We start from the raw sequence: 24,478 nt of genomic DNA on the forward strand, positions 1-24,478 counted from the left end.
ATCTTGTTTGCTATTATGAAGAGTTGCACATCCTTTGCGAAACTGATGCTTGAGACGCTCAGTACTTCTTACTATAGCAGCTTAAGTAGCTGGTTTTCTTTTGAAAAGGAAATTCTCAAGCTATGGGATTATACGTTTTATTTATTATTTGAGAGTCATTTTTTTTGATAGGTAGGTTTCTGTACTACTTTTCAATAATACTGACTATAGGCCATAAGCATTGTCAAAAGCATTGCATAATTTAAAAATTATAAGTATTTTCTCATGTTTTGAACAGACCTGATTATTTTGTTGTCCATTTTTTGTTGTTTTTAGTAGTTGTTTAAATTTTTACCTCAATTCCTGACTAATATTTATATTTATCATCAGTATTTTTTTTTTTTTTTTTTTTGCGGTACGCAAGCCTCTCACTGTTGTGGCCTCTCCTGTTGTGGCCTCTCCTGTTGCGGAGCACAGGCTCCGGACGTGCAGGCTCAGCGGCCATGGCTCACGGGCCCAGCCGCTCCGCGGCATGTGGGATCTTCCCAGACCGGGGCACGAACCCGCGTCCCCTGCATCGGCAGGCGGACTCCCAACCACTGCGCCACCAGGGAAGCCCTAGCATCAGTATTTTTTATGAGGGTATAGGCAATTTGGTATTGTTCATACTTTAAGAAGTATGAACCTTCTAGCTTTTATGATGATTAATGTCAGTGGGGTGACACTTCTATATATATGTGTGAAGGTAAAATTCATACCTTTGAATTTGATTAATGGCAAAGGAATAATTTTTCTGCATATATGTGTAAAGATGAAATTAATCCCTAACATGTTTTTCTTTCTTTTTCAAACCTCAGACCCAGATGTGGCCTTCGTACCTCTAGGAATGACAGATTACTTGGTCATCGTGGAGGACGATGATTCTGCCATCATCCCTTGTCGAACGACTGATCCTGAGACGCCAGTGATTTTACTCAGCAGTGACGGGGTGGTGCACGCCTCCTATGACAGCAGACAAGGCTTTAATGGAACCTTCACTGTCGGACCCTATATCTGCGAGGCCACCGTCAGGGGGAAGAAGTTCCAGACGATCCCATTCAATGTTTATGCTTTAAAAGGTACTTGTGCCCTCCCCCCCCCCCCTTTTTTTTTTTTGCAGTACGCGGGCCTCTCACTGCTGTGGCCTCTCCCGTTGTGGAGCACAGGCTCCGGACGCGCAGGCTCAGCGGCCATGGCTCACGGGCCCAGCCGCTCCACGGCATGTGGGATCTTCCCGGACCAGGGCACGAACCCATGTCCCCTGCATCGGCAGGCGGACTCTCAACCACTGCGCCACCAGGGAAGCCCCCTCCTTCTTAAAATAAGAGTTACAGGCAAAACAGTCAGATGCATGTAGCTTTTTTTCCCCTTGATCTTAGTCCCTGGTGATGGGAGAGCCCAAATTCTGATATGGGAACTTAGGATCCCACCTTTACCGTACAATGTTAAGCTGACTTCTGTGGCTGTAACAGTACGAAGCTTAGCAATACCAAAGGCAAAAGCTTTCCTACCCCTGGAAGATTTTGTGTTTCATCAGTTGACTTCAAAATACTCAAAGGAATTCTTTTCTTGCATAAGCCTCTTACTGTTTAGTCACATTCCTGACTACAAAGGCCCTAACAACAAACACACACCTGTGAGGGTCGGACCCCTAGGTTAATTTTAGTAACTTAAGAAAAGTGATTTTGATTTTGAGAAAAGCTGGTGGTTGTCGACTTCATCCCTTTGATGCGAGTGGTTAATGCAAATGGGAAAGGATAAACCATGCTTGGGGGGCAACAGATCTATCGAATGCTTACGTGTAGGTGTGGCGTTAGCAAGAGTGTGCCATTGAACTTCTGTGAAGGGCTTCTTTTATGCCCAGCTCCGTGCTAGGTTCTCGAAGTGCTGAGAATACCTGGGGAGCGGAGTGGGAGAGGAGAATGAGTGGTGGGGTGGAAACTAGTGCCTATAGGGGAGCGCAGGTCAGTAAAGACTGAGTAGATCCATCAGTAAAGGCGGCTGCAGTCGTAATTAACCCAAATTAACCCAAATGCTTGCGGATTCAAATGTCTTCTGTTTAATTGGAGTTTATTTTTACTATTGTTATTGTTCTGCATGTGTGTGTGTGTGTGTGTGTGTGTCTTATTTTGTGCCAAATTATGTATGTCAACGCAAATCAAGGTTTCTGAGATTTTCAATATTTTGTCTTGATCAAGGTGGTTTGCAAATTATCGTTCAGGGTCATCTTAAAAAAGCCCAAACCTTATAAGATCCTAACTATACTGTGGATATTTAGGTCCTTGTGTTTGTTGTTTTTTTAAATAGCAACATCAGAACTTGATCTGGAAATGGAAGCTCTTAAAACTGTCTATAAGGCAGGGGAATCGATTGTGGTCACCTGCGCCGTCTTTAACAATGAGGTTGTGGACCTTCAGTGGACTTACCCTGGACAAGTGGTAGGTACCCTCACGGCCCCTGGTGGCATGGAATGGAGTACAGGAGGGGTCCAAAGACCCATCGCTGATGGGGCACGACATTGACCTCCTCTAGACCCCAGCTTCCCATCTCTAAGCTGCTCACTGACCAGATGGCTTCATGGCTCTTGGAGCAATGGGAGAGTCTGAGATGATGACAGCTGGACAGAATCATAGATACTTCACACTGAGCCCTTTTTCTCATAAGTATGAAAGAAACCGGAAGGTTCTATGGCTACAAGATAACAACCAAAAGAATTAAAAAGAGAATGGATTTTAAAATTTGCTGATTGCTGACAGAGTCATGAATTCTCCTTTTCTTGGCTCTCATACCTTTGGGTTTTGAGGCATTTGATAATGTTGGTTGTCTGCCCCCTTCTATTTCTGCTTTGTGGACACCCATGACACTTCTGCCTCCTGCATGCCTGGTCTTTCTTTGCCTGGTTTTCTTCAGTGAACAGGCATAACTCGAGTCATTCAACAAAGATTTCATGATGTTTGCCAAATCCCAAGCACTCTGTTAAAAGCTGACCCATGTACAGAAAGAGGGAGAAGGAGGGAGGAATGGAGATGGAAGCGGGGAAGGGGAGCCACCATGCCATCTCTCATCCCTGGGGATTTACACACAGGGTCTCATTCATTCTGGTTTTTTTTTTTAATTGAAGTATAGTTAATTTACAATGTGGTGTTAGTTTCGTGTACAGTAAACGGATTCAGTTATACATACATATATTCTTTTTCAGATTCTTTTCCATTATAGGTTATTATAAGATATTGAGTATAGTTCCCTGTGCTATACAGTAGGTCCTTGTTGTTTTCCTGTTTTATATATAGCGGTGCGTATATGTTAATCCCGGGTCTCATTCATTCTAATGCATTGTGGTAAGTGTATATGAACCCTTGTGAAAGGCTATGATGGTCCCACGCAGAAACAATTAACAGTATTGAATGCAGGGCCCTCATGGAGAACAAAAAACATATATGTATATATATGCTTTTTTGTCCCCTTCACTCCTAGTTTGCAAATTTCGGCTCCTTGCTCTTTTTTTTTGGCATTTTATAGTGTCTCTTCTTTTATCCATTTCTCTCCCCCATGCTTTTGCTGCCCCTTTCCTTTCTCTCCAGGGCGTCTGATTGGAAGTTGGGCATTTTCACATATTGCCTTATAAACCTCATGTTTTGAAGAGACATTCATAGACCTATATATATATATATATATCTATATATATAGATATATATATATATATCTATCTTTGCTGAAATGTAAAGCTATCTGATTTTTCTGTTCATACCTGATTGCCTTTAATCCTTAAAACAGAAACATTTCATTTATTGGAGATAAAATATTTTTTCCCCTCGAAACCAAACTATGTGCTGTTTGGCCCCAAATATATAATCAAAGTCTTGGTTTATGAATCATATTTTTGTTTGATATTAAAAATAACGTAGGCTTATTGTTGTAACTTCATAAAATTTAGAGAAACAGAGGAAAAGTCACTTCCCAGAACACCTCCATTATAATTTTAGGGAGATAAATCCTTTAAATACTTTATAAATGTAATAATTAATAGCTACTATACTTTAAATAGTACTTTGTTATGTATTTTTCCTGGGGCAGTAGAGCACAGACACCTTCCTATGTCATTAAATATCTTTTTAAAACAGGATTTTCAAAGGAGTGAGCTTGAAAAAACCCTTTTTTTCAATTAGACTTTATTTTTTAGGGCAGTTTTAAGTTCACAGCAGAATTGAGGGGAAAGTACCGAGATTTCTCGCGTAGCTCCTGGGCTCACACGAGAGCGGCCTCCCGCATGACATCCCCACCAGGGTGGTACCCTTGTTACAGTCCGCGAACCCATACCGGTGCGCCATTATCTCCCAGGGTCCGTAGCCTACGTGAGGCTTCACTCTTAGGAGCTAGCTTGTTAAAGTCGGTTCTCCTCCCCTTTTTCTGTAGAAAGGCAAAGGCCTCACAATGCTGGAGGAGACCAAGGTCCCGTCCATCAAGTTGGTGTACACTCTGATGGTCCCTGAGGCCACGGTGAAAGATAGTGGAGATTACGAATGTGCTGCCCGCCAGGCCACCAAGGAGGTCAAAGAAATGAAGAAAGTCACCATCTCTGTGCACGGTACATTCTGCTTTCCAAAATGTCCACCGACTGTGCTGCTCGGGGATCCACTATGCAGTAAGCGTTGTTTAACGGAAACTTTTCCCTGTACAGAGAAAGGGTTTATTGAAATCAAACCCAACTTCAGCCCGTTGGAAGCCGTCAACCTGCATGAAGTCAAACATTTTGTGGTGGACGTGCAGGCCTACCCCCCTCCCAGGATAGCCTGGCTCAAGGACAACCTGACTCTGATTGAGAATCTCACGGAGATCACCACTGACATAGAAAAGATTCAGGAAATAAGGTAAAGAAACACCCTTCCTGAGTATGCCTTTTCTTTTTATTGTGTGTATTCCTAGATAGACTGACGCTTGTGCTTGTCTTACAACCCAAACCAAGAGTCCATATAGAAAATTTAGCAGTCAGAAATAGGAGATAGTGGAAATCAAGTACCTCTTCCGATAACATTGCAATGCAATAATAGTGTGTTGGTAAGTTTATGATCAAACGAGAGAAAGAAGAACTGAAAATCTCTGCTCCCAATGAAAGATACGTTCCTGGATTCAGCAAGGGATGGAGGAAAGAAAGTAAAATTGGACCCACTTCTATGGTGATTACAGTTCCAGGGCAATTAGCACATAAACCTACATGAAACAAAACGTTGCTGGCTTCATTTGAAACGCATTTGCCCCAGTGAGGCCTCCATGGGAAATAAGAGTAGTGTCTGGTTAACTGTGGTTAGGAGAAGACACACAGTGAATAGTTTAGATCCCTGCCCTCTGAGGAGTCGGGAGACTGCTGTCATCTCTTAACCAGTGGTGGAGTTTTGGGTAAGTCACCCCTCAGCCTCAGTTTTCCCATCTATAATGTAGGGTTCATAATACCTTGTGTCCTTCAAGGCAAGGAACTGGACCAGATGATATTTTGAGGTCTCTTGCAGTTTTAAGCTCTGATTAGAATTTAGGAGTAGAAGGTACCTCTTGAAGGGCTCAGCTAATCCAGCCCTGCACCTTTGTCAGAAACCATCCCAGGGAGACACAGTCCTCTATTTCAAGCCTTCAGGGAAGAAGAGAAGACAGAACCCCTCTCTCATCAGTTCGCTTAACCTCAGGATTTGCTTTCTTCTTTCTGAACTAAATTCCACGTGTAATTGAGAAGCGACATCTGGGAAAATGGACGTGGAAACCTCTGTGGAACAGTGATGGAAAAAGAAGTGGGATACTGAATCTGAAAGGCTTTCTGATGACACGAAATGGAGGTGCACAAAGAGGTGCGCAGTGCCCAACTTTCCACTAGGCTGTGAGGCCAGAGAAGAATAGGGTGATCCTGGCACAGCCAACACTTGAGACACCCGTCTGAGCGCTGTCTGCGAGCTACAGTCAATAGCGACGGCCAGGTAGCGGTCGTCAGCTGAGTGGTCCAGGAGAGCGGCCTGTTCAGGTGCTTCGAGAGTTCCTCCAGCACATCTGATCCCCATGAAGGGCAAGGGAACATAGGATGCATATGATGGAGGGGTGTCTGGCTTACTTAAAACTAGTGGATCCGGGCTTCCCTGATGGCACAGTGGTTAAGAATCCGCCTGCCAATGCAGGGATACGGGTTCAAGCCCTGGTCCGGGAAGATCCCACATGCTGCGGAGCAACTAAGCCTGTGCGCCACAACTACTGAGCCTGTGCTCTAGAACCTGCAAGCCACAACCACTGAACCCGTGTGCCTAGAGCCTGTGCTCTGCAACAAGAGAAGCCACCCCAATGAGAAGCCTGCGCACCGCAATGAAGAGTAGCCCCCGCCCGCCGCAACTAGAGGAAGCCCACGCATAGCAACGGAGACCCAACAGAGCCAAAAATAAATAAATAAATAAAACCAAAAAAACCCCAAACAAACTAGTGGATCCACCAGCTTCCTTGGCCGAACGAGTGCAGAAAATGAACGACAAAAGACTGTCTGGTCGTTGGCAGCCAGGGTCGCTAAGGGGACTCTAAGGAAGTCCATTCCAGAGTGTGTCCAGGGTGGTGTGGCCGAGGGAAAGCCAGCCCAGCATGCTCCCTTCACAGGTCCCAGCACCTAGCGTCTTGGGCTAGAAGACTCTGCATTAGCAGGGTATTTTGGAGCCTGTGAAATGCTTTAAGATTATTTCATGTAATTAATTCTCAAAATGACACTTGCATACAGCTTTCCAATGCTACACATAAGGAACCTGAGGCATGGAGAAGTTCAGTCATGCCCCAGATCTCCTCCCTTCATGACCAGTGCTCTTCCTCTCACTCCACCTTCCTTTCACTCACAGTTCCACACTGTACTGTTTTTTTTTTCAATTATAAATTTGTTTATTTATTTTTATTTTTGGCTGTGTTGGGTCTTTGTTGCTGTGCACGGGCTTTCTCTAGTTGCGGCGAGCGGGGGCTGCTCTTCGTTGTGGAGCACGGGCTCTAGGCACGAGGGCTCAGCAGTTGTGGCTCATGGGCTCTAGAGTGCAGGCTCAGTAGTTGTGGCGCGCAGGCTTAGTTGCTCTGTGGCATGTGGGATCTTCCCAGACCAGGGCTCGAACCCATGTTCCCTGCCTTGGCAGGCAGGTTCTTAACCATTGCGCCACCAGGGAAGCCTATCACACTGTGCTGTTTTGTTAATGACAGCCAAATGGGCCATTACTTTATAGATGCACGCACACACACGTGCACGCACACACACACTCATGGCCAAATGTCATTTATTGTACGTGTAAGAAACCTTTTGGAGAAACTTCCCATTAGTGAAGTATGAAGGACTATGTTTCTCTAATTTATTTATTTTTTAAGATGAATCCTGTGCTTTAAAATCATTCAAGCCTAAAGACAGTGCATTGTAAGAAACTTTATTCCACTCCTGTCCTCATGTTCCTCCGTACCCCCTCCTCTCCACCCCCAGGGGAATACTTTTGTTAGTTTTGTTAGGTTCTTATGAAACCTTCCAGAGTTTCTTAAAGCAGATACAAGCAAGCAGGAATTTTATACCCTAGTGACCTCTTCGTATCGATACAGAGACAGTGTCCTCGTTCTTTCTTCCAAGGATGTTCCATTGTTTGGCTACTCACTCAAATGATGAATATTTAGGGGAAGCAAGTATTTTTTTAGAAGGTAAAAATCAAGGGTTAAAAAAAAAAAGGAAAGTTGGTGGGTTTATTCCCATTTAGAAGTCTGGCCTTAGCAGAGCTCTTGTAGCCACATAAGCCATTGCTCGTCTCAGGTTGTCCCGTCTTATGTTTAAGAATTAAGTGTCTATGACTCAGACCTTCAGTGCGTAGAAAGTGTATCAAAAATCCCAGAAAAGCGATGATATGGACAAGAAAAAAAGATGTTTTTACTTTTTTACAAAAAACAAAATGCGAATTGAATATGGTTATTACTTAATGATTAGAATTTATTTGGCTACAGCTTGCTGAAACAAAGTCCTTTACTTTCAAGGTATCGAAGCAAATTAAAGTTGATCCGAGCTAAGGAAGAAGACAGCGGCCATTATACTATTGTAGTTCAAAATGAAGACGATGTGAAGAGCTATACTTTTGAACTCTTAACTCAAGGTATGTAAGGGCCGTATAAAGATAATGCCAGCTCAGTGGATACGTGACTGAGAGTCTGCCGAGGAGAGCCTGGCACTTTTCCCCCAGGTCGCGGAGGGAAAAGCAGCCCTTTTAGGGGAGAAGCAGGGACTGTAGATGTCACATGTCAGGGATAGCTTTGTTGGACTTACAAATCCACATCATTCTGGGAGGTTCCAGGCTAGTCTGGAATCATTTGGGAATTCCTAGGCTCCACTAGCTTCCTTACCATCTGCTTCTCAATGTGGTCTGGGAAGAGTGACATGATGCTTTTTGGTCTGGATGACCTTAGATTGTTCCAGAGTGTTTGGCCTTTTTGCTTTGCTTTCCTTGTAGACCTCGTACAGTGGCCCTTCCCAGAAAGGAGTGCCCAAGTCTTTACATCCTGGTTCAGAACCTACTCACCTACCTTGGGCCACATACTGTCTTAGGTGGGCTCATTTGGCCCTCACAGTCAATCTTATGATACAAGTCTCAGCATATTTCTAAATTATTTGATCCCAGGTTGCAAAAACATCTTTAAAACCTAATAATACCCCGTAGATGCACTTTGGTAAATGCTGCTTTAGATGAATCCATTAGATGATTCCCAAGCTATAAGATAATTTTAAGAGCCTTCTTGCCTTTCAAGCCAAATAACCACAGGGGCTTTTTGCTTTCTTCACTGAGGATTTAAAACACCACGGGGCATAAATGCCAAATCACTGAAAATGTGACCATGCTCTTACCCAAGTGGATCTGTCCAAGCTGGAGTGTTAACTGTGCACGTGACTCAGTGGCTGCTTGATTTGTAGGTTTGAACGTCACGCGGACAAGTTCTGAACTCTTGGAATTCCACTTCGTAATTCCCAGAAGTTCTGGGACACGAACCAATTCAATTCTGATTTCTTTTCACCTCTTGCAGTTCCGTCATCCATTCTGGACTTGGTCGACGACCACCATGGCTCTAATGGGGGCCAGACAGTGAGATGCACAGCTGAAGGAACCCCTCTTCCTGATATTGAGTGGCTGATTTGCAAGGATATTAAGAAGTATGGAAATCACACCTTCCCTTTCCATTTGTGGTCAGAATGTTTCTTCCTTGGGACAAAGGACCTCAAGTGCATTTTACTTCTTTTGCTGGCCCTTGTTTTTGTGTTGGTGATTCTTATTTGGCCTGAGTCTCATAAACTGCAAGATAGGGTTCCAAACATGGACCTCGCGTGTGTGTGCATGCAGGCGTGCATGCACGCAGGTGCACTTCTGTGTTCTTGAGTAGCTGTAAGAAGGTCGACAGCTTTCAGCAGATTCTCAAAGGGTCTCTAATCTGAAAAGAGCATGAATCTAAAGAACTGCTGTAAGAGGATTTTTACTACCCTGGCCCACAGTTTCATCTCACATTTCATCTGTGGTGAATGTTATTTGGTGGTTAGACTGGTACGTGAAAATAAATGAAGGTACTGCCCAGGTGACTTCTCACTACCTGCTCTGTGGCGGGAGTTAAGGTACCCGTCCCTCCTTCAGCCCCCACCCCTCACCCTTCTCCGGCGGGCACGTGAGCAGCACATTTGCACTCCCACCTGTAGTGACTGCTGTGCTCAGAAGCCTCGTTGCTTCTCCTGGAGACGAAGACTCTTAGACCTACGCCCCCCGCAGGCCACAAGGCGGCAGACTTGGATCCAGACTGGAGCTGGTGTCGAGGTCTAACCCTAGTGACACCTGAGGGGGTCCTCACAGTGTGGGTGGAGAGAAGGGAGGGCAGCAGGCCTTTTCGGAGGGGCGGGACGTTGGGATAGTTAAGTTCTTGAAGTCCAGGTTGCTCATGGGTTCAAGGCTTGGGATGGGTTGTTCTGTTGGATTGAACTTGTTTATCTCTGCCTTGTCCTCATAACCAGTTAACTTTTAAATACCCACATGTAGCTTATTCTCTCTTGGAGAACAAGGTGTTGAATGTTAATCTGCACATAAAATAAGAAAATCGACCTGTAGCCCCCCAAATGCAGACAAAGTCAGGGCTGCCTGCCGTCTTAGATGATTCTCACTGCTCCACCCACCCCCATGACTCCCCGTAATTGGCTCTATACCTATACCCTTTTTCTCCGTCTCCAGATGTAATAACGAAACTTCATGGACGATTTTGGCCAACAATGTCTCAAACATCATCACGGAGGTCCACCCCCGAGACAGGAGCATGGTGGAGGGCCAAGTGACATTCGCCAAGGTGGAGGAGACCATTGCAGTACGATGCCTGGCTAAGAATCTCCTCGGGGTGGAGAGCCGAGAGCTGAAGTTGGTGGCTCCCAGTGAGTAGCTCGTGGGTCAGGACAGCGCCAAGTCAGCAGCCGAGCCCTTCCTCTCTCAAGCGGAACTTTGAATCCCAGATGGGGTCCCGTAGGAATGAAGGTCCCTCGGTGGAAATTCAGCTCCAGATGCTCTTAACGGGCCTTCTCTGGGCATCTCTGTGGGAGCCCTTTCTTTCAGATTCAAATCCCAAACCGCATTGTGCAGAGGCCCCTAGGCATTTTGATTGTCTAGCCGTATAGCTACCCAGTCTCTTTGGTCTGAGCATGTGGGGATGGAGGATGAGGAAGAAGGGTCTTCCTCCTTGTTGCTCTTCATAACAGTTGAGACAGGTTGAATTCTTAAAAAAAAAAAAAAAACAATGAAGCCAAAAGCAATATAAGTAAACTGCAACCTTTCAAAATAACTGAACTTGATTTTCTGAACTTACGTTCTAAACTTATGCTACTAATGGTAGCTCTCAATCTCACTTATTAATATTTATATTCCAGTTCATATTTTGTCCAGAAGGTTAATGTTGGAGGACCTTTGGGGAAGGTATTTTGTTCCCAACTGAATTTTGTCCCTTTCACTTCTAAGGGAAGAACTGGAGTAGTTTCATGCATGTAGATAACTGAGAGATGGTCTTGCCCATCCTCCAAATAAGCCTGGCAGCTCTTATGCTTCTCCACCAGTAGTGAAAGATTTCTGGCCCAGAAACAGCCACCCTGCCTTCCTGCCCTCCCACGTGTTTGTGCAAATTCTCCACCGTGCCTCTCTCTCTCTCTCTCTCTCTCTCTGGTCCTCTAGCTCTGCGTTCTGAACTCACGGTGGCGGCCGCAGTCCTGGTGTTGTTGGTGATTGTAATCATCTCACTCATTGTCCTGGTTGTCATTTGGAAACAGGTAGATTTTTTTTTTAAAGAACTAAAACTATTTGAAACCGATAAGAACAAGAAGAAGAGCAACCTAGTTCAGGGCTTGGCACAGAGGAGGAGCTCAGTAACAACATGATGAGTGAACGTTATTGAATCCTACTGTGTCCAGTCGTTCTGCTGCTGCGGTTAAGCTTTGGTACGTTCGGACGTTGGTAATTCACCAGTTACCTGTCCTGGTCATTTATAGAAACCAAGGTATGAAATTCGTTGGAGGGTCATTGAATCAATCAGCCCCGATGGACATGAATATATTTATGTGGACCCGATGCAACTGCCTTATGACTCGAGATGGGAGTTTCCAAGAGATGGACTAGTGCTTGGTAAGCTCCTACTGGGGTGATGTCCCAAGACTCCCTTTGATTTGTACGCAACTTTACTCTTTACGGGCCTGTGGAGGAACAAAGGATCTGCGCTTGTGCTTAGTAAAAGCTAAGCATTAGAAATTGGCTTTCAGAAATAGTTTTCTCTCTTGAAAATGGGTTAATTGAATCACAGCAATGATTTGTTTTTACCTCCTTCCCTAGCAAATTACGGTTAAAGAACATTTTACAAAGGGAGAAGAGAATATGAGGAGGCCTGCCAAAGTTACGCATCAAAGTGGCTTTGCTTTGGAAATGACACCAATTGAAAATGAGACGAAGTTCTACAACTAAAAAGGAACAGATGAGAAATGAACGAGGACAATCGGAAAATATATTTTGACTCAGTACATTCTGAGGTTTATTAGATACTTCTTTAAAATACAGAATATAAAAATATAGGTTCCTTTTAAAACAAACATGAAAAAATCATCAAGCCAGCTTATCACAGACTTTTCAAATATTTCAATCTTGGGCTGAGACCAAGAACATGAAGCTTTAGTCCAAGGGATTTTTTTTGTTTTTTTTTAAAATCACATCCTGAATGAGTGAAAACAGGACAAAGACAAATGAAAGTTAGAGCTAGAGGTTGTGTCATCATGACTATTCTAACAGTATGTACTTCAGAGGATGCCAAAGGCATTTTAACATTATCCACTTGTCTCATTCCAAAATACAGCCAAGTTAGGTCTTCTTACAGAGTTACTTAAACTGAAATCAAACGAGACACCCTATTCACATACCTATACCTGGGAACTAAGCTTTCTTCATTATATTTTCTCCCTTGTTTTACAAAAAGGGATGAGGAGCTTAGGGAAGTTAAAAAGTAATAAAATATGGAGAAAAAGGGCAACGTCCCTAACGTACCAAGAGGCAGTCCTGTGTCTCTCTGCTTCTGTGTATTGTCAAGTTGCTAGGGAAGCAGTACCTTTCCAGGAACAGTTTCCAGCCGTGCAGACATGCAGTCACAGGCAGTGTTGGCTGTTAGTGCCCTTTTATGAGCCGAGTCTTTCCCTGGCTTGGCAGAAACATCTGTTTTAGACTGTGAGCTCTTTTAAGCGTGGGGACCAGAGCTTCCATTTCATTTTGTATCTCCCAGCGTGCGGCAAAGTGTTGTGCTCCTAGGGCACGTTTAGCCTTTGCCCTTCCTAGTCTTTCTAAGAAACAGGCAGCAAGGGAGCCAGCCCGAAGTTGTCTTCATCACTGCTTAGAATCCGTGATGTCTTGAATACTGAAGTATTGCCAGTGGATAAAGGCTTATTGATGCAAAAGATGCCCCTGTTTGTGTGCGGAAAACAGAAGGGTAGAGAACCAGGAGGTTTGGGCCAGAGCCACAGAAAGCAAGTACCACAGAGCCCACAATTTGGCCCGGTTCTCCAGCTGGTAGACAGAGTGCTGACACCAGCGAGGGCTACACCCTCCTTCTTCCCGCCTATGTTTTCCTTTCCTTTGCAAATGTTATTTGACAAAAGCAGTTATACTAATTTCCTTCCCTGTGGGCTCAGTTCTGGTTTTGACATGATGACTCGGAGGAATCATTATGCTTCCTCCATATGGGAGAAACACCACCCAGCTGTGTACCCATGAGCGCTGGCCGCGGTAAATGAAGCTGACGAGATGCCTGATTCTGCATGTGTTGATGGTGCTGGTTGCCCACAGGTCGTATCCTGGGCTCTGGTGCATTTGGGAAAGTGGTTGAAGGAACTGCCTATGGATTAAGTCGATCCCAACCTGTCATGAAGGTAGCAGTGAAGATGCTAAAACGTAAGTGCCCCTTTCTGGGGATTTTTTGAACATGGAGATATTAAGTAAATTGCTCAAAATCACACAGCCAGTAAATGCCAAGTTTAGGACTAGATCTTGGTTCTTTTGACTCTAGGTTTTATGCATATTTAGACTCTTTTGTCAGTTAGTTTTATTTAGATTGTTCTTGTTGCCTATATGTTGGAAAATCAAGAGTTATTTGTAGTGGCTTCTTTTTACCCTGAAGCCTAGGGATTAGTTATTAGCATCTAGACTGAGTCACTGTTTCTCTTTTAGACTGTTGTTAAATAAAATGATGTCCAGTCGTAGGGTTAGCCATGTTTTGGGCTTTTTCTGGGTAGTAAATAGTTTAGTTGAACCGATACGTGATTTATTTCTTGAACAGCCACAGCCAGATCCAGTGAAAAACAAGCTCTCATGTCTGAACTGAAGATAATGACCCACCTGGGGCCGCATTTAAACATTGTGAACTTGCTGGGAGCCTGCACCAAGTCAGGTAGGCTTGCTTACCTGAGAGTGAGGATTTTCACAGAACACTACGGTTGTGAAGACTGTCTAGGCTTTTAAATGCCCAAACACGCCAGCAAATATAAGTCCCTTGAATGGAGCTGTTGACTAGGTTCTATTGAGGGAAGCTCACTATTCTTGAGCAGCGTCTCTTAGCAGTGTAGACACAGTGTAATTCATGGCCATTCTGTTCTTCACTTTCATGCTCACCTCCAACTGGTTTTGGACCCCACAGGCCCCATTTACATCATCACTGAGTACTGCTTCTATGGGGATTTGGTCAACTATTTGCATAAGAATAGGGACAGCTTCTTGAGCCGCCACCCAGAGAAGCCAAAGAAAGAGCTGGACATTTTTGGATTGAACCCTGCTGACGAAAGCACACGAAGGTAGGTGCGAAGAGAGACGCTGTTGTGAACCGTCGTCTTATGAGCTTCACCAGTGGAGAGAACCCATGTCCTGATAGAGGCCATGTCTGCAGATTCAGTGCCAGGAGGTAGCAAGACTTAGAGTCAACTACCCTGCTCCATCATCCTATAACATGGTGCTGAGAGATACCTGATGTCTGCAGGTGTTTTGAACCAGGATATCATGTTGGGGATAGGTTTGCTGATAGGTTTGAATGAGAGTGAGGGTTGGAATAGTTCTGGGAACCAGTTTGCTGTTTATGTGTGTTCTACTTAAGACCTCTAAATGCATCTCTGGCCAGGGATGCCCCAGGACTCATACCTTGTGAGAAACTTCCAAGTTTGAGATACTGGTCCTTGCTGAACGCTGTGCCTATTAGTCCCCACTGCAGAAGTCTAAAGTGGCTAAAAAGATCTCTGTAGATACGAAGGTCCGTAAGATCAGAAAGGACGTGAGTTCACTTCATATTAATTTACTCAATGGACACCAGATTGGTGCTAAATTTATTGAGCAGCAGGATTTGTCTGCCCAAGCCACTTGGTCATGTGGTGCAGGTTCGTGGCCCGTGAACTGAAAAACAGAATAAAGACAGACACAGCTGAGTTGAGATGGTCCATGGGTTTGTGTGATCATTGATTGATGCTCATCCCCCCAACTAGACCACCCTCGTGAAGGGTATGGGTGGTGGTGCTTTTGTTCCCTGTGCCGCCCCCATGGCCACCACTGCCTCGCAGGTGGTGGGTACCTAGTTGTCATCTACTGAATGTCGGGCGATCGCTCCAGAGGACAGCCTGGTTAAGGTTTCTTTTTCTGTTTCTACAGTTACGTTATTTTATCTTTTGAAAACAACGGTGACTACATGGACATGAAGCAAGCTGACACTACACAGTATGTCCCCATGCTGGAAAGGAAAGAGGTTTCTAAGTACTCAGACATCCAGAGAGCACTGTACGATCGCCCAGCCTCATATAAGAAGAAATCCATGTTAGGTAAAGGCGTCTTTGCTTACGCTTTGGGTGTTGTGATCTTCCGGTGGTTTAGTATGATACCTAAAATACTCAGAAGATGCTGAGCAGGGCTGGGAAGTAGGACCGCCAGGCCACATGGTTCCTAACTGCAGATCTGCACACCTGAGTCTAGGACATGTTTTTGAAGGTCTGTGGCCTGTGGATTGAAAAAAGAAAAAGAATAAAGATAGACCTCATGTAATAAATTTTTCAGACTTTAAATGTAATTATTTTATTTTATTAATTTTATCTTTCTGTCCAGTTTTATTCAGATATAATTGAGATACAGGACTGTGTAAGTTTAAGGTGCACAGCATAATGATTTGACTTACAAACATCATGAAATGATCACCACAGTGAGCGTAGTGAACATCCATCATCTCACACAGATGCAAAATAAAAGAAAAAGATTGTTTTCCTTGTGATGAGAATTCTTAGTATTTACTCTCTTAACTTGCATATATAATATACAGCAGTGTTAATTATATTGATCATGTTGTACATTATATCCCTGTAATGTACATTTTAAAATGTAGTCATTTTAAAGAATTGTTTATTCTGACATAATGATATTCATTTTTTGGTGTTAGCATGACTTTTTTTTTTTCTTCTTCAAATGAAAGTATGGTGGTAGTTGATGTTTTTTCTCAGTACCCTTACTTGGAACAATTAGAAGCTGGCAATCGTATATTGGTTCCTAATATTTTTTTTTAATTTAATTATATAAATCTCTAATATCTGTGAGTTCCATAGCCCTTGTTTTTAGCTTTGCTAATATCCAGTTTGTGTTAGAAACTGGAAAGTGGACAATTTGAGGTTATATTTTCTGACAAGGGTGTTGGGTTTTTCTACTGAATGTTGTTTGAAGGAAGATCAGTTTGTTTTCAAAGCAGATGAGCATGTGGCAGGGTTGAACTGATTTGTAAACTCCAGGGAGCCTAGCTGATGCCCATAGCAGATGGACCACCCCACATCTGCTGGGGGTGGTCCTTCCAGGCTTCTACTCTCATCACAGGCTTGGAGTGGGGAGGAGGCTGCTAGATAGATCTGACGATGCCTTGTTCCATGATCTTGTATTACTGGGTCTGAGACCTCCCGTTGGTCCCTGCGAAAAGGTGTTGAGCTGTCATGGAAATTGTTTTGAAAATCATTAATGTACTCTGGATGCTTTCAGGGTTCTTAAGTGAAAGGTACAGTCATTAAAAAAAGAATGTGCTTGTTCTGCAAAGCGCAGTACAGAATAATATTTTCCACTCCTGCAGCTCCAAGGTCCATTCACATCTCATTGCCAACTGGGTAAACTTCCAAGCCCTTTTAAAAGATTAGCCAGTGAGACTTGTCGGAACCAGTCCTTCCTCTCCCCTCCTGTATTGTTAAAAATAGTTTACGTTGCTTCCCAGGCTGGACGTGGCTCTAGATGTCAGGGGAACCTGATTCATGCTCAACCCAGGCCCAGTTGGCAGGCAGACCATTGCTTTCTGGCTGGAAAAATGTGCAGGGCTGCAGCTACTCTTCACATGCCTGAACTTTTTCAAAAAGTGCTGAGAACTGCTGGCCTAGATTGCCTCCTTCCTCGAAAACCCTGGGACCCTTCCAGAGGGGACCAACTGGGGAAAGTGGACAAGTTACAAAGAAAGGGAACTACGCGCGAAGTCTTTGGCACTGACCTTTAAGATCACTATCTCTAGTTGGACTGGTGGCTAATTTTATTCACAAAGTAAGCCAAGTACTATGAAGGTGGCTTTAAAAAGAAAAAGCAATTCCTAGAAGCTGCTTTTTCAAAGAGCCCTCGTGTACGTTCCTCACGGAAGGTTTGTGTGTGTGTGTGTGTGTGTGTGTGTGTGTGTGTGTAAAGTGACTGAGGTGATTTGCTAACTAAGATTGAAAAAGAAATTTGGGAGGCAAACAACAAAATATGTGTGAGAACGCATGATACTGGTCCTTATGGAATCATATATACTTATATATATACTTAAACCAGGTATATGTTTCTACAGATGTATTTCTTTTTAAAGAGAGCACTTTTGCATATTTTACACACACCCCTGTGAGGTTTAGAAACTATAACAAAATGATCTTAAGTGTGTTCTTTGGACAAGCCTCCGCAGTCTGACGAGTGGCCCAGCCCTTCGGGAGTATCAAGGTGGGTGATGTTTCATGCTGTCCGCCAGCACCAACACACTTAATTCCTTTCCTGCAGACTCAGAAGTCAAAAACCTCCTTTCGGATGATAACTCAGAAGGCCTTACTTTGTTGGATTTGTTGAGCTTTACCTATCAAGTTGCCCGAGGAATGGAGTTTTTGGCTTCAAAAAATGTAAGTGTATTCAGGGGACAGAGACTTCTTTAGACCCAGGCCACAGAACTGAGCAAGGTGAGCGTGGAAGGGAGATCGTGGAGAAGCCTGTAGCAATGGCTGCTTCTCTCTTCCTCATCCCCAAAGCAGAGCGGGGCATCCAACAGGATCAGGTGTCTACTTTTCTCCAGAGCTTTGTCCCTCTCGGGAGGGACTGGGATGAGGGCCTGAGAGAGGGGAGCTCTTTATGCCAGGACAGTCTCCCTGAGGCTGTGTTCCAGGCAGCTCCAAGCACCCCCGTGAAGTGGCCAGTCTTGCAGGGGTGATGCTGTCTAGCGCAGGTGGACTGACACTCCCCGTCATTTCTTCCCTTTCTGCGCAGTGTGTCCACCGGGACCTGGCCGCTCGCAATGTCCTCCTGGCGCAAGGGAAAATCGTGAAGATCTGTGACTTTGGCCTGGCCAGAGACATCATGCATGATTCGAACTACGTGTCAAAAGGCAGCGTACGTGCTCTCACCTTGTTTGGCATGCTCGCCCTCCCTCACTTGCATCTCTGAAAGCAGGTGTTGCTTCCAGCCATTCAGTGCCCAGATTTTTAACACAGAGTCCATGACATTCATGAATGGGCTCCAGGGGTCAGTATGAAAAGCACAGGCTCTACAGACAGACTCCCTGGGTGTGAGCACCATCTCCAGCACCTACTAGTGTGGGAACTTGGGGCAAGTTACTTGGCCATTCTGTACCTCGGTTTCCCTGTCTGTATCACGGAAGTGACATTAGTACCTATCTCCTGAGTTGCTGCAGAGTATTAGATCACTGGATTCATGTAAAATGCTTAGGACAGTGCCTGGCACATACAAAGCAGCCCGTAAGTGTTAGTCATTAATACATAAGTTGTGCATTTATTTCCAAGGAGAGCACCTCTTTTATCAAATTTTCAAATGGTGTCTACGACCCCTAAAATGTTAAAACCATTTGAGTTAATACATCTTAGAGGCACAGTTTCCTTAAAGATAGTCGTTCTGTCCTACACTTGAACCTTCTCCCCACTATTTCTTATAGTTCAAAAATGTAATTGGCTCTCGGGTCACTACGTCTGTTCTTAATTTCGTTCCTAGGAAGACCTGAAAATAGGGGACAGGTCCATTCAGGGCTCACGCTTTTGGGGTAGACATTCAGGATTAAATATCTTGGCATGTTATTCCTTGGAAGGGTGTAAGAGGCAGCAGTGACCACCCGTCATTCATTAAATACGTATTGAGCACCCGCTAGGTGGCAGGCACTCTTCTGAGTGCCGAGAGTACAGAAGTGAACTAAAGAGACACTCCTGTGGGGCAAGGTTGCCAGTGCAAGCTATTAGCCCAGAGAGGACCCCTTTCTATTCCTGCTGCCGTAGATCATAGCTGCATCTGCTGGCTTTAACGTCCTCCCCGCTTCCCTGCAGACCTTTCTCCCGGTGAAGTGGATGGCTCCTGAGAGCATCTTCGACAACCTCTACACCACACTGAGCGACGTCTGGTCTTACGGCATCCTGCTCTGGGAGATCTTTTCCCTCGGTATGGGCCTGACATCTCTGCTTGTTTGGGTTGTTCTGGAACAACACTGGAAGGGAGATGCTGTGTTTGCCAAGCTCCAGGATGTAAACAATGTTAAGATACCTAGTGTGGGTCAGGTGCGCTGCAGCCGATTCACACGTTGTGCACTTACGATGGCTAGTGTGTTTCCTAGCAGACCGAGAAGGGGTCTTGGGGAACTGTGCCCTCACCCCTGGCCTTTGCCCCCCTTCTCCTCTGAGCTACATCAGAGGGACCGTCTCCTACTGGAAATGCTCCTGATGACATTCACTCACCTGCTGCTTCTTCACCTTGGACTTTGGGTTAAGTGGGTTCACCAGTGGGGATTCGCCCTCCCTCACCTCATGGTGGTGGACACTCAGTGAAAGCAGTGCAGTGAGGGAAGGGGAATGGTGACTCCCTTCCTGGTCATCATTCTGGAGGAGAGAAACCTTCTAGTCATTCAGTAAGTCAGGCACCGGTTACTGAAGAACACAGGTGCCCCCGAGCTACCAGGTGAGGGCCCTGCGAGGGGGTGATTCACGCCCCTGACTTCCAGACAGTTCACCTGGGGAGGTGAAGCTTACACATTTAATGATAAGCTGTGTGTTCCTGATTTAAAATTGTAATGGAAGCTCAGAGAACAGAGGAGTCCTGGAGTAGTTTTGGAAGGAAACTAAACTTGACCTGGCCTTGGCCACAAAAATGGGAAATGTTTCATGAATCCACTATTGTCCTGATGGGACAGTAAAGGGCTTTCCCTGCCCGTTCTCCTTTTTCGACCCTAGTTCATCCCTCCAGAGATGTCACTGTGGGTCACCCAAGTGTGTGGCCTAACTGAGTCTCGTATTCTGTGACAAACAGAGAATTATCTAGACATTTCAAGACTTATGCCTTAATTATTTGAACAATTTCTGATGGAAATGACTTTCCATTGGGCAAGGCTGTGAAATCAAGCAGATGATAACACTTAATTTCTTTGGAAGAACCGCTACTTCAAGGCGGGGATCCCCAAACATTTTCTAAGGGTGCCAAGTGTTTCAACAGTGTACCACACACTCGTCAGTCCTGGTCGTTTTCTTCTTGGGTCCTCAGGTGGTACGCCCTACCCTGGCATGGTGGTGGATTCTACTTTCTACAATAAGATCAAGAGTGGGTACCGGATGGCCAAGCCCGACCACGCCACCAGTGAAGTGTGAGCCCCCTTGCTATCCTGTGGGCCTGTGTTCGTGCCCGGTGGGTCTATGGGGGTAGGGGGTGCCCTGACGTTCCTCCCTGTGCCCACTGTGAGTCCTGTGCTTCTCCAGCTACGAGATCATGGTGAAGTGCTGGAACAGTGAGCCAGAGAAGAGACCCTCCTTTTACCACCTGAGTGAGATTGTGGAGAATCTGCTGCCTGGACAATATAAAAAGGTTTGTCTGAGCCTCTTCAGATGGGTGAGTGGAAAGGAATGGGCAAAGGGAGGAGACAACAGCTGGTCATTGCACAGGAGAGCAGTACCGTTCAACACTATGTTAAAGGAGCATTTTCAAAGGAGGAAAAAGATGGTGTGATCCAGTGGCCGGGGCTTCAGGAAGTGCTTCCTGGGCCCTTGGTAGCAATGAGGAGTAGAAACCCTCCTCTTCCTGCACGGCTCCCTTTCATCCTGAGTGTGCGACACCTGTAAGCACTTCATTCTCCATATGCTTGAGTATCTGAAGCTACTGTGCAGTTAGAAGTCTCAGAGCACCCACAGCCATTAAATCGCTAATTTGAATGCACTTAAATCCATGCGAAATTGGCTTTCACCAGCCGACTGGAAGGAACAACCTCAGCTGTTATCTGTGGCTCCAGCTGCTTTTTTGTGGAATAGGAAGCATTGTTCAAAGGAACAAATGTAATTTCATGGAACCAAGCAGGATACAGTAATGAATGAAACAAATTTTTGCTGAGATGCTGAGAAGGAAGCCCAGACACACTTGTGTAATAAACTCAGTTTCTTAGATTCAGTCACCACGTAGGTTTTCCATACTTATTGCTTCTCTTCCTTCTTCTCGAGGAAGAGCAGTGTTAGCTGAACTGGAAGTTAAATACTTTTGTTTACCGATTATCTCACTGCCCCTTACAACTGCCATAAGTGAGGCAGAAGGAAGGAAGGAAATTAACCATAGGAAAGTCAGAGACACTCTGGTTGGTGAAATTGTGTTGATGGGAACAGACTGGAACTATTGTTGAAAATGGGGTCTTTTTTAGATCAATGGTCCCTAAGTTTTGAATTACATTTCTCCAGTGTTTGGGGATTAGGAAGACTTCTGGTATGGTGCTCCCAGTGGAAGCCCTGTTCACCTCTTATTGGGACTCATCCAAGCCCTGGAGAGACTGTGTGATGGGGACCAGAAGGGTCCATGCTAGTCCCAGAGAAGGGAGTGTGTGTGTTTGGGGACGCAGTTGTAGCTACTGACTGAGAAGGGGTTCTTGGTATCTCAAGACCTACCAGCAGCAGAGCTCTGCCACGGGTGGCCCTTTCTTAATGTTACACATCTCTGTGGAACAGTTAACACCTGACTCTCCTTCAGTTGTCAACAGTTACAAAATAGTAAGCTCTGAGCATCTGTGTTCTTTTTTGCAGTTCTATCAGTAACCCTTGAGTAACTATGTGAAATGAACATTTGCAGAGTTATGAAAAGATCCACCTGGACTTCCTGAAGAGTGACCATCCCGCCGTGGCACGTATGCGCGTGGACTCCGACAATGCGTACATTGGCGTCACCTACAAAAACGAGGAGGACAAGCTGAAGGACTGGGAGGGTGGCCTCGACGAGCAGAGGCTGAGCGCAGACAGTGGCTACATCATCCCTCTGCCTGACATCGACCCTGTTCCTGAAGAGGAAGACCTGGGCAAAAGGAACAGACACAGGTAGACACGAGACCTCAGCTTCCCGCTGAGCTCTCTCCCCTCCCCTCCCCCAGCGCACCTGAAGGGGAGGAGCCGTTGCCCCATTGTGAGGCCCTCCTGGTGCTGAATCTGTCCTGGGGGAGCCAGTGGCAGAACCCCCAGGGGTCTGTTTAGTTTTGAAAATGCTTCCCAGATGATTCTTTAAATTTTTTTTGTTTGTTTACTCAAATATAGTTGGCTTACAATATTATATTAGTGTCAAGTGTACAACATAGTGATTTGATATTTTTATAGATTATACACCATATAAAGTTATTTCCCTATATGTGCTGTATATTACATCCCTGCGATTTATTTTTTTGCGGTACGCGGGCCTCTCACTGTTGTGGCCTCTCCCGTTGCGGAGCACAGGCTCCGGACGCGCAGGCTCAGCGGCCATGGCTCACGGGCCCAGCCGCTCTGCAGCATGTGGGATCTTCCTGGACTGGGTCAGGAACCCGTGTCCCCTGCATCGGCAGGCGGACTCCCAACCACTGCGCCACCAGGGAAGCCCCCTGGGATTTATTTATTTTATAACTGGTAGTTTGTACCTTTTAATCCCATTCACCTACTTTGCCCCTCTCCCCTCTGGTAACCACTAGTTTGTTCTCTGTGAGTCTGTTTTTGTTTTGTTTGTTAATTTGTTTTCTTTTTTTAGCTTCCACATATACGTGAAAACATACAGTATTTGTCTCTGACTCATTTCACTAAGTGTAACACCCTCCAGGTCCATTCACGTTGTCATAAGTGGCAAGATTTCATTCTTTTTTATGGCTGAGTATTTCATTGTGTATATATACCATATCTTCCTTATCCATTCGTCGGTTGATGGGCACTTAGGTTGCTTCCATATCATGGCTATTGTAAATAATGCTGTTAAGAACACTGGGGTGCCCATATCTTTCCGAATTAGTGTTTTCATCTTCTTTGGATAAATACCGAGAAGTGGAACTGCTGTGTCGTATGGTAGTTCTATTTTTAACTTTTTGAGGAACCTCCATATTGTTTTCCACAGTGGTTGCACCAATTTACATTCCCACTAACAATGTACTAGGGTTTTCTTTTTTCCACGTCCTCACCACCACTTGTTATTTCTTGTCTTTTTGATGATAGCCATTCTGACAGGCATGACATGATATCTCATTGTGGTTTTGATTTGCATTTCCCTGATGATTAGTGATGTTGAGCATCTTTTCATGTGCCTGTTGACCATCTGTATGCCTTCTTTGGAAAAATGCCTAGTCAGGTCCTCTGCCCAATTTTTAATTGGATTGTTTGGGGTTTTTTGATATTGAGTTGTATGAGTTCTTTATGTATTTTGGTTATTAGTCCCTTGCCAGACATATTTTTGCAAATATCTTCTCTCATTCAGTAGGTTCCCTTTTCATTTTGTTATTGGTTTCCTTTGCTGTGCAAAAGGTTTGATCAGGTCCCACTTGTTTATTTTTGTTGTTGTTGCTCTTGGCTGAAGAGACAGGTCCAAAAACTTATTGCTTAGACCAATGTCAAAGAGTGTACTGCCTGTATTTGCTCCCTGGAGCTGGTGGAGGTCTGGGGCAGGAAGGGAAATGTTTCCCTGATGGAGAACCTTTGACCTAAGTCCTCAAGTAATTTGATCAAACTGACACAGCAACTATGATTACTGAAATAATATAAGCCTCTCTTGCTGTTTTTTTTTCTTTTTTCTTTTCTTTTTTGGCCCCACAGCATGTGGGTGGGATCTTGTGGGATCTTAGTTCCCCGACCAGGGATCTAACCCGCATCCCCTGCAGTGGAAGCTTGGAGTCTTAACCACTGGACTGCCAGAGAAATCCTTCTTCCTGTTTTCTTATTTAGTTTCTTAATTCAAACCGAGGAGAAAATTGAGAGGCGGGCTGTACTGGGCTATTTGACGCTACATCAGTGGTTTCATTTATTCATTCATTCATTCATGCTACGTTGGGTCTTTGTTGCTGCGCCTGGGATTTCTCTAATTGTGGAGAGCGGGGGCTACTCTTCATTGTGGTGCGTGGGCTTCTCATTGCAGTGGCTTCTCTTGTTGCGGAGCACGGGTTCTAGGCGTGCGGGTTTCAGTAGTTGTGGCACGTGGGCTTAGCTGCTCCGCGGCATGTGGGATCTTCCCCACCCAGGGCTCAAACCCATGTTCCCAGCATTGGCAGGCGGATTCTTAACCACTGCGCCACCAGGGAAGTCCCCATCAGCGGTTTTAAACCCTGGCTGCAAGTTGGAACCACCTGGGGAGATTTGATAACTACTGCTATACAAGCCTCACCCAGGCCAACAAATGATAATCTCTGGGAGTGAGGCACAAGCACT

The 24,478-nt window shown here is 45.0% G+C and overlaps 1 protein-coding gene across 2 annotated transcripts in view; it reads left to right on the forward strand.

Moving 5' to 3' along the window:
• PDGFRA (platelet derived growth factor receptor alpha) overlaps window positions 1-24,478 on the forward strand; it is a 43,457-nt gene that overhangs the window by 14,129 nt on the left and 4,850 nt on the right. For both annotated transcript variants that reach the window (XM_082837550.1, XM_082837551.1), the window contains exons 4-22: window positions 837-1,097; window positions 2,326-2,456; window positions 4,432-4,603; window positions 4,697-4,886; window positions 8,023-8,138; window positions 9,061-9,187; window positions 10,245-10,438; window positions 11,226-11,320; window positions 11,540-11,672; window positions 13,371-13,475; window positions 13,861-13,971; window positions 14,218-14,371; window positions 15,213-15,379; window positions 17,598-17,713; window positions 18,075-18,197; window positions 19,139-19,250; window positions 20,343-20,442; window positions 20,555-20,660; window positions 21,903-22,144. In XM_082837550.1, the coding sequence (XP_082693676.1) occupies window positions 837-1,097; window positions 2,326-2,456; window positions 4,432-4,603; window positions 4,697-4,886; window positions 8,023-8,138; window positions 9,061-9,187; window positions 10,245-10,438; window positions 11,226-11,320; window positions 11,540-11,672; window positions 13,371-13,475; window positions 13,861-13,971; window positions 14,218-14,371; window positions 15,213-15,379; window positions 17,598-17,713; window positions 18,075-18,197; window positions 19,139-19,250; window positions 20,343-20,442; window positions 20,555-20,660; window positions 21,903-22,144 (2,755 nt within the window). The remainder of the gene's footprint in view (window positions 1-836; window positions 1,098-2,325; window positions 2,457-4,431; window positions 4,604-4,696; window positions 4,887-8,022; window positions 8,139-9,060; window positions 9,188-10,244; window positions 10,439-11,225; window positions 11,321-11,539; window positions 11,673-13,370; window positions 13,476-13,860; window positions 13,972-14,217; window positions 14,372-15,212; window positions 15,380-17,597; window positions 17,714-18,074; window positions 18,198-19,138; window positions 19,251-20,342; window positions 20,443-20,554; window positions 20,661-21,902; window positions 22,145-24,478) is intronic.

This window comes from Leucopleurus acutus (genome assembly GCF_964270905.1).
Source record: "Leucopleurus acutus genome assembly, chromosome: 4".
NCBI lineage: Eukaryota > Metazoa > Chordata > Mammalia > Artiodactyla > Delphinidae > Leucopleurus > Leucopleurus acutus.